The sequence below is a fragment of the Lycorma delicatula genome, chromosome 2 (genome assembly GCF_047948215.1).
Source record: "Lycorma delicatula isolate Av1 chromosome 2, ASM4794821v1, whole genome shotgun sequence".
In the NCBI taxonomy this organism is placed as follows: Eukaryota; Metazoa; Arthropoda; class Insecta; order Hemiptera; family Fulgoridae; genus Lycorma; species Lycorma delicatula.
Window position 1 is genome coordinate 116,503,069 of NC_134456.1, and position 13,552 is coordinate 116,516,620.

Consider the following 13,552-nt stretch of genomic DNA (forward strand, 5'->3'; position numbering starts at 1 on the left):
GCCTAATTACTGATTAGCAGTAGGTATTGTTTGGTCAGGCTAATTAATCTTAATTCATTGCTGGTAATTGTTCCAAAATGTCAAATGAAATGCAGGCTTTAAAATCTAACTAAAATAGAAAATGAATCTTCATCTGAACCCAGATTATATATAATAATGACAAATATGACTCTTCACAGCATTTACAGTGTCTTAAAATTAAAACTGAATTAAATTGCATTAAAATTAAAAGTTAAATCGGTACAATTTAACAGAAAAATGAATAATAAAATAAATTTTAAAATGATCTTACTTTTAGTAGCAGTGGGAGGTCTGCAAGCATCATCACATGTAACAGCTGTGGGAAAAAAGAAACACAGGTATAGAGAGATGTAGTAATACTTAAAATAATAAATCAGGAACATCTGAAAGAAAAACATGAGGGCAAGAGCAGCCTTCAAAGCCAGTCTTTATTTAAATTTAAAATATAACAAAGCGAAAACATTACGAATGATTTTTTTTAAACTGAGCTAAATGCTTAATTTCTTTTTCACATAAATCAAATCAATGTTAAGAACTACTTATGAAAAACAGTGTTGCTTAATTTCAAAAGATGATTAAATGAATAAATACATCTGCACACAGGGGAGCAGTTTCCAGTTTGAAACTCACAGATGTCAAATTTAAAATTACTGATTAATTTATTTAACAAAACAAGTTACAACAAATCAAAGGAAGTTGTAGTAGTTAATCACTTATGAAGCTCAATAAGACAAAGAAAATATGCAAAAATTGTATCTGCACATAAAAAATATATCGTTATATAATATTATTATTTTATAATAATAGAAACTTAGATATCATGATAGATTTGTTTTAGCGGCTATCATTTTAAAAGTAAATTAATTCTCATAACTTACACCTATAAAAATTTGTAGCTAAATAGAACTGCTAAAGTTAGTTCCTAATTCTGTAACAATATATTTCCAACTAAAATAAAAAAGATCTGGCTTAGAAGGCACGACCCAATGTACCACAGCCCCTTTCAAACATCACACAAAAGACAAGTTCAAATTATCATTCATACATAAAGGGCAGGCAGGCAATGTATAGATTGGATGGTAGGCCTGCTGTTTTATTTTCTTTCAACAATTACATAACGTTAAATTTGTAATGTGACAATTAAGAACATTACTACATTATTTTAATGTTAAATATTCAAATTTATCTAACTGTAATAGTGCTTTTTTTAATAATTAATAAAAAAAGATTTAGAAAAAAATTAGTACTACAATTTTAAGCAAACTTTATTTTAAAACATCTAAATGTTAAATCATTAAATTTTTACTTATAACCTAAATCAAAGAAACATCAAATTTATTTCAAGATGAATTAACTTACGGTATAAAAAAAATGAATTTTTTCATAAACACTATTTTATAAAACATACATACTTTTTCATTACCAATTGTTTAAATAAATTATAATTTAAATAAAAATGAAGTATTAAATTTGTACATCTGAATAATAAGGTTTAGTAGCTCACAAATTTATTTACTTTCTATTATAATTAGAATTTTATTTTCAACAAATTCATAAAAACTCAGAACATTTTTACATCAATGAATAAAAAATTGGCAGGAGGAATGAAAATGGAATCTTAAGGAATGATGTAGGACCACACATTTTTCAATAATGCATTCAGCATACTTTAATAAAAATTATGGCACCTTTATCATAATATTTAAAAAAAAATGAAAAACAGAAAAAACAAATAAATTGAACAAACACAAAGCCAAGAATGATAGTTTAGATTATTGTATGTTAATAGTAAATGTTGCAATTTATTTTACACAAATAAATAATAAAAATAATAAAAAATAAAAGATTTTATAGAAATTTATTTTTAAACATGCTGTATCATTATTATAACAACTAGAAACATGTATTTATTTAGATTTGTTTTTAATATTCTTTGAAACATTTTATCATTAGTGCAAAAAAATTTTACTACAGCATATAAGTATTGTTCAAATGTGATTTTTATAACATTTTTAACACTTATATATGAATAAAAACTAAAAATGAATGAATAAACCAACACATCATCAAAATAAGAGTAGAAGATAGTTACAGATTAGTTACTGCGATACTGAAGAGTTTAAACTCAAATTTTTATTGAAGATATATATATATATATACACATTTGATAACAATGCTGCTGATTCTATGTCTTTCTCTGTTTGAATTTAAATAATTATGCTCTCTTATGAGTTATGAGTATATGTTCGAGAAAGAAGACACCAATGAAACAACGTTAACCGACTGGCCTTACAAACTGTTGTATGACAGTATGATCTTAAAGAGAAGATGATAAATTTTAGTTGTAAGATCTTTATTAAACAGTTTTTAATGAATCAGTATGATGAATTAAGAGTTATCAATTCTTATACATGAGAATTCTACTCTATTTTGAAAATAAACAGAATAACAAAAACAAACATAGAATGAATTACAATAATAAGACTGATAACTGATATTCAACAGACTGAAAATTTATTATTAATAGTAATGGGAAATAAATTATGATCATAATTATATTTAATAACACAGATCAGTTGTGGCAAATAGGAAACATAAACTCAAAAAGACTACAAAAAAATGTGTTGGATGGACTTCTTATTTATTATTTATTTAATAATTATAGTTATTTTATTAAATGTTCAGGAGTATTTTGAAACGGTGCTTTAGACAATAAATTTTGCTTTTTTATTTATAAAATTAGTTTCCAAAATAAAATTTGAACACAGTAGTAAATCATTTTAAAATGAAAAAATGAAGTTTTACTTAACATATTCAGTATCAACACAGTAACATACACATCAATATGATTTTTAACAATGCTGCCTTTATTACACACAGAGTAGAACAATTCTGAAACCAAATGCTCTTGCACTAAGTGACTATTACCTGTAACTGTATCTTAAAACCTTACTTGTGGCTAACAATTTCATCTTGATGATGATAATTGTTAGCCACAATTAGTTAATTCATAGCTTGCATCACAAGAGGCATCAGTCTATGATGACGGGATACAACGTCTGGTACCCTGCTATGACAAGTACTTCAACAATGATGGAAAAATGTAGAATACAGACTTCAAAATAGTCATTATAACTTAAAGAACAGTAACAATTTTATGTGAGCATGTTCTTGATTTTTTTATAAGCCCTTTGGAACTTACTTTCTCTTGTATATAGTTTTTTCAGAACTCAGGAAAATTCAGATTTTTGTACTTGTAAAACGGTAAAACAATACAATCTATTGAGTATGCAGTACTCTACTTTAACCTATGCAATTATTGATATAATTATTCATTTTAAGTTGATTATTTATGTAGCTATAATTGTTAGTGTGATTTGTTGGATTGGTATTATGAATGGTATGAATAGATTATAAGTACACTGGAATTAAGATTATGATGACCACAAAAAATTGGCAGTGAAAAGTAAATAAATAAGTACTAAAAAAATTCATTCATTTTTAAAAACATATACAATTATTAAAACATGCTATTAAGAAAATATACAACTTCTTTGTAAAAGAAAATATTTTATCTTGCTAATTCTGTAACAGTTAAAAATTAATAAAACAAAATGATTATAATGACATAATTTTATTTATTTTTTTTACCTGTAACAAGCAATATAAAAAGAGATAATACTTATAATTGAAAGTTTTTCAATTTCTACTGTGGGTGCCATAATCTTTTAATTATTCTACAACTATTTTCTTGCAAATTTTTAAAACCGGGAAAATTCGGTATTTTCATACATTTCGGTTATTAGCTAAGTTTTTTATGTTCATAATATATATCTTGAAATATATTTTCCAGTATTAATTGAAATTTCTTTCAGATATTTAGCTTTTCAAAATATTTTCCCAATAAACTTTTACAACCTAACCTAGTTAAAAGGAAAGCAAAAAATCCATAATTTTCAATGTTTTAAACAGTGGCAGTAAATTCTCCAATCTAAAGACCTCTTTTTAATTATCTGTATATAAATTCCTGAATGTACCCACACACAGGTGGTCTGCATAGATATGTAATCCAGATTGACTGAATTCATATTGGTTCAAGCAGCAGTTTGTTTATGAAAATATTCTTTAAATTAATTAATACGTTAAGTACTGTTAAAGCTATGCGACTTGTGGTGTGATGTTTAAAATTCTGTGTTCTTATTTCTTAATTCAGATCTTATTAAAACTAATTCGATTCTTCTTCCATAAATAATATACCTTTTAAAAATGAGAATAATAATCTATTGAAACAGAGGTATCTGGGTTTATTTGTCAGATTGGCTGTGCCCGCATCAATATGTATGACCTTTTAAGATTCTTCAAGAGTATTTATCTAATACTGATTAACTAAATAAATAATCTACTGAAACATCCATTTCATGTTCAAACTGTTTGTTTATTTCTGTGGGTTTAACAATACAATTATAAAAATGTACAATGCATTTACAATAGAATATAACATAGAGGTATTAGATATGTTCAACTGAACTGAAATTTATTATAATTCTAGAAATGGGTGTTATGTGAGACAGGAAACTACAGAAATCCTTGGTAATTAATCTCAATAAATATATAAATTAATATATTTCTGGAAATACGCAACTATTAATATATAATGCAGTAATTGATCAGTAATAAAATTCATCAACTGAGTAGTACCTTTGTACTTGACATTTTAATTAAATTTGCATATAAAGTTAATGCATTAACTGCATATGGAGTCTTTTTTTTATGAAATACTGAAGCTGATCTAAAGTGGTTGTAAGATAAAAAGGAGCTTTGAAATTTATGAGAACTCTTCAATTATGATATTTGGTAGTTCATTCATTAATAATTATAGCAATAATCAATAAAAAATGCAGTTTCTCAATCTGACGACTAATAAAACACGGATTCCTTGGTCTGATTAAAAGAAAAATGCCTTATTATATTTTTTAGAAGATATTTTGACAATAAAAATAATATAATTAATTTGTTCAATTATATTTAGAATATATTTTAATATTATGGCACCTTATCTATAATGTTGCTGTTGATATCGATAATGTAGAGAAAAGTACAAGAAGAAAAATTCTAAGTATTTTTTATTTTCAACATTAGTTGTGATTATGTACATTTTGTATATTCCTTTCATTAATTACAATTTGTCTTTTGATCAAAAGAGAGGCTCTAGAGTTCCAAAATTAATAATAAAAAAGATACTTCTTCTGTTGCAAATGTTCTGTCGCAAACATCAAATATAAATTCTAATATCTATCTATATATATATATATAAACACTGAGAACTATTAATTATAAAACCTAGGCACCAGACTAACACAATTAAAACACACAAATGATGAACATTCTCATGAATATAATTCTGCTGGATTTTTTTTGGCCCATAACAGATAAGCACAGTAACAAGTGTACTCACCACAATCAAATGGCTTATATAACCCTAAACTAATTTTATTAAAATTAGAAACATCCATATTTTAATAAGAATTCATATTTTTGATAGTTAACTTAAAAACTAAATATTTCATATAAATATAACATATTAATAAATATTACAAGGATAAGAAAGTAACTGAAGTACTTTCAAAAAATAGTTCAGAAAATACACTTCCTTGGAAAAACTCTAAAGCCAGAAAGTAGCTAAACAGTAGTATTAGAAAGAGAAAAGAATCAATAAACAAAAGTGTGGTGCAAGGATATGACAGATGGAAATGGATACAGAAGCCCTCACACAAATTCAATTATTCAAATCACACTTAAGCACACTACAAAGCGAAATACATCATACAGCACATGCATAGCAAAAATTACTTTCAAACATGCTTTGGCAGATTGGGTCTAGCAAAGGGATTATTATCATCTGCATCAGCATGGGTACCTGAAAATACATAAAATAAAAAAAATTGTTGTGCTGATGTTACTTCAGATTTCTTCATAAAAATAAATAGAACTGGTAGAAGGCACTAGAACAAAGAGCAATACAAATAGTAAATATAGACAGTGTAATACTGAAATAATGAGAATTTTAAAAAATCTTTTAAAACTTATTTTTGAGATGTAATCTTTGTTAAGTATTTCTTTAGTTTTTCCTTTTACCCACTAAATGCTGCTACTGCATCATGCATTAAACAACTGAAATAATTTTTTTTTCAGTATAATTTGTCAGTTGTTAAAATAAAAAAAAAATTAAACAAAAATAAATAGTATTATCCCCAACAATCAACATTCTCAATTATATAAACCATTCTCAATTCTATATGACTCATTATTTATAAATATATAAAAAGAAAAATCATATCAATAGAATAAAAGATATTAAATATCTCCAATTTACAATATCAATCAGTTAACTATTCATGCCTTTTTTTATCAATCAGGCCATTATTTTTTTCAACTTTTATATTACTTCAATCTTTTTTTTACTATTAAGCAATATATATATATATTTTTTTTCATTTAAATGCTAAGTTTTATAATATTCAAAAGATTCAGGCAAAACCAGATAATTTAATTTTACTTTATTAATCTCTTAATTTGGGACAATTACCATACTTACTTGTAAAATGTATCATCTCGTGAGATGTGACGAAGTGAATTCAGAGGGAAAGGGTTCATTGTTTCAATCTTGCCATAACTACTTTGTATATAATTAATAAACCAAAATAAATTTTGACAAACAGTACAATTAAAATAAAATATTAGGCTTTTATCAATAAATTATTTTATAAACTAAACTTTTTAACAAAAATTATAATTAAAAAACATTCTATTGGTATTAAAATTCATGTTTTCATACGAAACTTTAAAATTTTGGTTAAAGAATTGTATTAAAAAGTAAAAAAAAATATCACCATTTATTATTATACAAGTACTAAAATTCCTAACAGAATAATAAAATTGCAAAAGCAAACATGGTGAAAAGTAAAAAAAAATTAAATGTATATATAAAAATATAAAACATATAAATAAGTAAAATAATAAAATTTATAAGCAACAATGACTAAAATGAAGCCTCTAAAAATATATATAAGACAGTTTTTAACTTTAGCAAAAAAAAAAACAAAACATATTTAATATAAAAATAAAGCAAAGATCTCCATTACTGCAATTTTTATAAGTAAAAAGTGTTTTTCTGTAATAATTCTATATCCTTAAAAAGTTAATTAAAAACAAAACAAATATTTTTGTAAAAAAAATTTTCTGGAGATCAGATTCATTTATTTTTTATAAATATAACAAAATGTTGCAAAAAATTTTAAAATTTGGCTTCTATATAGGCAAATATATGCAATGATAAAATAATAGGGTGAGGGATGACAGAACCTGTGTCGCGCGCCGGGGTAGAAAATTGGCACCCCTGCACCCGTGGTAAATTGGCACCCGCTAGCCCCTGTGCCGGCAACCTAAACCTGCTGCTGCAAACAGGCGGACCAAAGCAAATGCATAGAAACAATCACAATAACATACAAAAAAAATATATGGTCCGGAAACAAACAAATGTTAGCAATGCAATAATAAAATGCTTCATATTATATAGATTAAAATCTGTGTCAGCATTAGCATAAAAACAAAAAAATTATATGTAATTATAAAAAAATTGATATATGTAAATATAAATATATATATTTATATTTTATGACAAATGTAAATAAGAAAACATAATATTTAATAATGACAAAAAAGAAACTGATCAATATAAAAAAATATACAATAAATAAAATATTAAAATAATTATGACAATTATAGTGGTAATTAAATTTAAAAAAAAGGAAAAATTTTAGAAAAATATACAAGAAAAATAGATTAAGTAATTTATAAGCTAGAAAATATAATTTTTGAAAGAACTAAATGTTTACTCTTGAAAATAAAGCTTTCTGACACAAATTTTTATAGAAGTGTGAACAAAGCAACTCATAACATGTGAATAAGTTTATAAATCTGATAAAGTAACAATCATCCAAATAAAATTTTTCTTCATTCAGAATGTACTTAAACTGAATATTACTCTACTCTCTCTTTTGGTTTCAAACAAATTAATTAATAAAAATAAATAATAAAGCTAATTTTTAAATTTAGATTACATAAAGGTGTAAAAGTATATTCAAATTAAACAAAACTGAATCAATAATACAATTTAACACTAGAAACAGTAGTTAATCAGTTAAAATTATGAAAAGAATGCTTGGATGCCTTGTTCACAAAATAAAAATTATATATGATGACAAAAACTTCAGATCCGCACACACAATCAAACAAAACTGCACACATCTAACATACTTAACTATCACACATCATTCAAGCTCTGTATTTGCCATCAATTTTAATAAATAAACAAAAGCAAAACCAATTTTCTATACTTTATTTTTTAAATTATAAATAGAATTTGTAACTATAATTTCACTGTTTAATTTACTATATTAAAAAAATAATAAAAAAAAAAATAAATAATAATAATAATAATAAGACTATTAATAAGGGAAAGATTATACAACCTGGATGGTTTTGCTTTGTTTATATACAAAGAGATCAGCTTTAAATAATGCCTTATATATTTTTTTAACTGAAAATATTTAAATGACAACGATTCTAATTCAATTTTATAAAATCAAAAAAATGTTATTAAAAACAATAATTAAATAGCATACAACTTGTATAATTAATAATTTTCTTCTATACACTGAAAATGAGCTAAATCAGTATTTCAATTAAAACATGTGGAGACGATTTTCCATTAAAATAAATAAGTAAATATGTTAAATAAATTTGAGAACTGAAAAAAATAATATTAAAATAAGAATATACTTTTAATAATCTTTATTTTCTTTCTGTAAATGGCAGTATTTTAAGCTTTACTCTAATTATATTAGGTTTAGCAAACAAGAACTACAATTATATCCACGCAACATGCCATACTTGTGTTGGAACACCATAGCCACACCCAAATCATGGCCAATTAAGAAAACAGTGCACTCAATTTAATTAAAAGAGATAGATAAAATAATGCCGTGATAAGTATTATCTAATTTAAACAATTTTGATCAGTAAATTCTACATACTTTCAAACACATGTATACTACATATATTTTTATGGAAAAAAGTGCACATAATATAAAAAGTGAATATAAAATAAAACTAAATATTACATAATACTTTTAACAAATATGAGGTAAGGTAGAATAATAAAAAACAGTATTTAAACAATACTAAAAAGTTAAAAATGATTTACTGCTTGAATTGTGTAACCAAAAAGAAAAAAAGGCATGCATATAATTTTTCAAAAAAAGTATACACATATTTCATACATTATAAATTTATAAAAATTTTTCCATGATTTGAGGATGAAAGCAGCCCAGTAAAACAGAGCAAGTTCCAAAATGCCAAGCAAGATTAATAAATTTTTTTCAACAGATTAACAAAAGGCAAGTTTTCGTATTTAATTTTTGATGAAAAGACTAAGATTTATAACAAAAATTAAGTTAAAATGAGTTCAGTTGGGAAAATAAGATTTAAATACTTAAATTAATGAATGTTAAATAACATACATCAGTATTAGTAATCAATAATTTAACAATATGGAAATTATATAATTTAAAAAATAATTAAATATAATACTACAGTAACTAACTTTTTAATATGTAATATGAGCACATTATTACTATATATATATATTATATACATATTACACACACAGACACAATGTGAGATCCAGCGACCTCTTATAAATAATCATTCTTTTGATGTGAAGAAAAAACTTAAAATGAATTAAATATTTACAAATATAGGTCAAAAAAGGAATCTAACACATTATGTAATTTGAATCTTCATATAAAAATATGATGTCATTTAACAAGTTAGAACTTGTCTAGAGAAAATATTATCAAAGTTATTTCCAAACTTAAACACATCACATAACATGTATTTTAAACAGTCACAAAGCAATAACTTTTTATACTTTTACTTTGTAAGGAATTGTTAGTTCATTGTTACATCAAGTTAGTTTGTTATTAGAATAATTTGCTCTACTTTACATCATGCTGCTGATGTGGCTAGGTGTTCATATTAGTTATAACAATTAAATACTAGATGAAATTAACATACCTGGAACTTGCTGAGGCATAGGCAAAGGCCCAGGGTATAAATTATAAACTTGTCTAGGAGGAGTATAAATAAAATCATGTGGATCACTTCTTTTATCACTGGATTTTATAATCAATTTTACTGTGACTGGAGCTTGAATATTTTGTTGCTTAAAAGGCGGCACTACACATACCAGATGAGACTGCAATTTTAAAACCAAAATTATCAAAACAAAATACCATATTCATATAGTAAAGACAAAATAGTATTATTATGCAATAGTTAAGCTTTATAATCTCATCTGATGATCTTAGTAAAAACAAAATTAACTTCGCTAATTTAAAATTTAGTAATACATTACTTTGATAAACATAAATTATGATTCTTGAGAAGCCTTTTATACAGTTTATTGTTAAAAAATGTCTAATGATATTAATTGAAATATTGCAAAATCACAATGTAGATTCAGCAAAAATTAATCGCTAGATTACTAAGATGGCTTTATCATGGTTATAAACAATGTTAACATTCAAAATATTCCTTCTATGAACTTGCTCCAAAATATGTATATACTCTACCTTACTGCCTGCTGTCAATAAAATATGTTTAAATTGGGAATAAATTTCTTTTTTCTAAGTTACAAATTCTCCTCAACAACAGACTTACTTTTATTTTTCATGATCTACATGATTAACATTGTTAGCTTTTTATGTGATCTTTCCACATGTGAAGAAAAAAAATTTATTTCTTTCTATTCACAAAACACTAACACACAAAAATATCAATTTTGTATAGAAATTGCCTTTTAGATGAGGTATCAGCATCTGGTGAGGTAACAGTCATAAAATGAACAATTAATCTAATCTTTCTGCATGTCAGTAGCTCAATGCATAATTGTATTGTATTGCTGGTATGGTTATGTTTGCTTGGTATATATATTTTGGGATTTTCAGTAATGAAATTAATGTTTTATTAATTTAACAGAAGATTTTTAGTCACAAACATTTTATTATTAAATATTTTGCTTAAAAAATTTGAAAAATAACATTATGTGACAAAATTATTTTTGTACTGTTAGGTTATTGAAATATCTGGGTAAATACTGTTCTAATACAAATTACAGCTAATGGAAATGGGTTACTTCTGCCACCAAATTCTATTTCCAAAACCTTGGAAGGCATCATTCTTGGATTCTGGATAATGCTTGGCTGCACCTGGATTATAGAAGAATATCAGTTGGGGAGAAGATAAAAGTTAAATGCTAGGTGCCTTAGAATGAGGTTTAATAGATATGACATTCCTGATGAAGATTTCATAATCCTCTTAGTTAAGAGCTATGTAACGGGTCAGACACTTGCTAAATTACTTGTTGATCACCTAGAAAAGTATCTCATATGGGTTAATGGGTTATGAGAACAGAAATAAAAGTAAACTCTAATTATTGGATTCAGTTTTTATGCGACAGAAAGCAAGAGGTATTATTAAATTAACGATTAGGTGTTGCATTATTATCAGAAACCAAGGTAATCTTCTTTAATACTGTGGTAATTTACTACTTCTGCCGCTTTTATAGTGATTTTTAGAGGTGAATTAAAAATGGGGATATCTTAACAATCTTCTAAATGGAATATCTTAAAAATGGGGGTTATCTTAACTAGAACTCCTACTGATTCTTAGAAGAAGTCAACAATATTTTCTTTATATTTTGATGTGTGAATTAATTAAAATTTTGATTTTATTTCCTTGATTAATTTCTTTGTTTTAAACAGCTATTTCTATTTACCTATCAAAGGAATGGTTTTCTAATACACACCATGATTTATCATGGCATTCTAAATGCCACTGAGATACTTACATGGACAAATTATATTACATAAACATGTGCATCACAAATTTTATATTTAACATTGATTAGATCATTACAAATGAATCTGTACTTAATTTGGAAGTATTAAAATTAAAAGACATCAATGATAAAGCTGTTTGTGCAATCTATATTATAATAAGTACAATAACTTTTAAAACCATACCAAACAGTGTAACTCACTTTCTACTATAAATAAAAAATGCATTCTAATATACTTTTATTTCATTTTTCTTTAAACAATAAAGTGATTTTTCTAAATTAATTTGTTATCATAAAATATCATACAAATAGGTTACCTGCTGAAGAAACTCTTTGTCTGGTGGTACAATTGCTTCCCACCGACCTTCTGCATCTTCATGCTGGAATATGACCTTTGTATCCTTAAGGAAGTTTTTACCCAGAATAACAATTTCTAAACCTCCTGTAGCAGGGCATCCTAACAGTGACTTCTTCCCAATCTCAGGAACTCCTGGTGGTTGGGCTGTTTCAGACAGTAAAATAAGCAATTTGTATATATATATATATATATATATATATATATATATAATTTTATTCATTTTTAACTGTCATTTAAAAAAACTGTATAGTGTAATAAACTTAAAGTAAACAACTTATAAATAGTAAATAACCCAAAAAAGTGACAGAATAAATAAAGAATAATTCATTCATGCACTGTTATCTTGATTGGGGTATAAGAAATAAATATAATAGCATCATCCTTAGGTGTAACAAACTGCAGGCCACACATCAAATTATTTGCCAAGAGCTACACAAAAATTCACATAACATATTAGTGACAGAGTTGAAACTAATAAAATCTGCTGCTGACCATTATTAAATTACTTCAGCAAAACTATAAAAACAATAAATATAATACTTATTGTTTCCTTATTCCTTATACAACCGAAGGAAGGATTCTCATAACTTATTTTGAGAGCTGTCAAATATTTAACAAAACCATAAACATAAAAATTTGTCAATTACTCTCCTTTTACGTTGGGAGTAAAAACAAAGAAGCTGTTCAAATTTCATGCAATGTAATAACACTCATATTTTTTGCTAAATAAGAGTATGATACAAATAATCTTATATGTAGTTTTTCACTTTCTTCCTAAAATTGACAATGGCTATCCTGATTAATCTCCTTCATCTTTAATAACTTTAAAATTATGCATTTTTGATTTTTTTCTTTCTAATACATACTATTTAGTATAGATTGTTGGCTAAGTTAATTTGTTTTAATGTTATGTATTTTACTCACAACTGTAATGAATTTCTAATAATAAGTTTACAATTCAGACTAATTAAAAAAATCATGAAATACATAAAATCTCTTCATCCTAATAAAACTACATGGAAAATGTGAATAAGTGTTCATGTTATTTATTACTAGTTATTACAAATCCAGAATATGGAAGATAATAATATACCAAATATGAAAAAATACAAATGTTAGAATATATTAGGTACATGGGTGACACTTGATTAGTATTTAAAAAAGAAACAAATAATAATGAAGAAAAGATTCTGGAAGAAATTAACAAATTC

At 25.1% G+C, this 13,552-nt stretch overlaps 1 protein-coding gene across 6 annotated transcripts in view; it reads right to left on the reverse strand.

Moving 5' to 3' along the window:
* The window catches only part of NFAT (nuclear factor of activated T cells 3), a 182,897-nt gene that overhangs the window by 12,136 nt on the left and 157,209 nt on the right, over positions 1 to 13,552 (reverse strand). For all 6 annotated transcript variants that reach the window (XM_075356143.1, XM_075356142.1, XM_075356139.1 and 3 more), the window contains 3 exons: positions 12,301 to 12,485; positions 10,159 to 10,339; positions 293 to 337 (listed from right to left, as the gene is read on the reverse strand). In XM_075356143.1, coding sequence (XP_075212258.1) covers positions 293 to 337; positions 10,159 to 10,339; positions 12,301 to 12,485 — 411 coding nt within the window. The remainder of the gene's footprint in view (positions 1 to 292; positions 338 to 10,158; positions 10,340 to 12,300; positions 12,486 to 13,552) is intronic.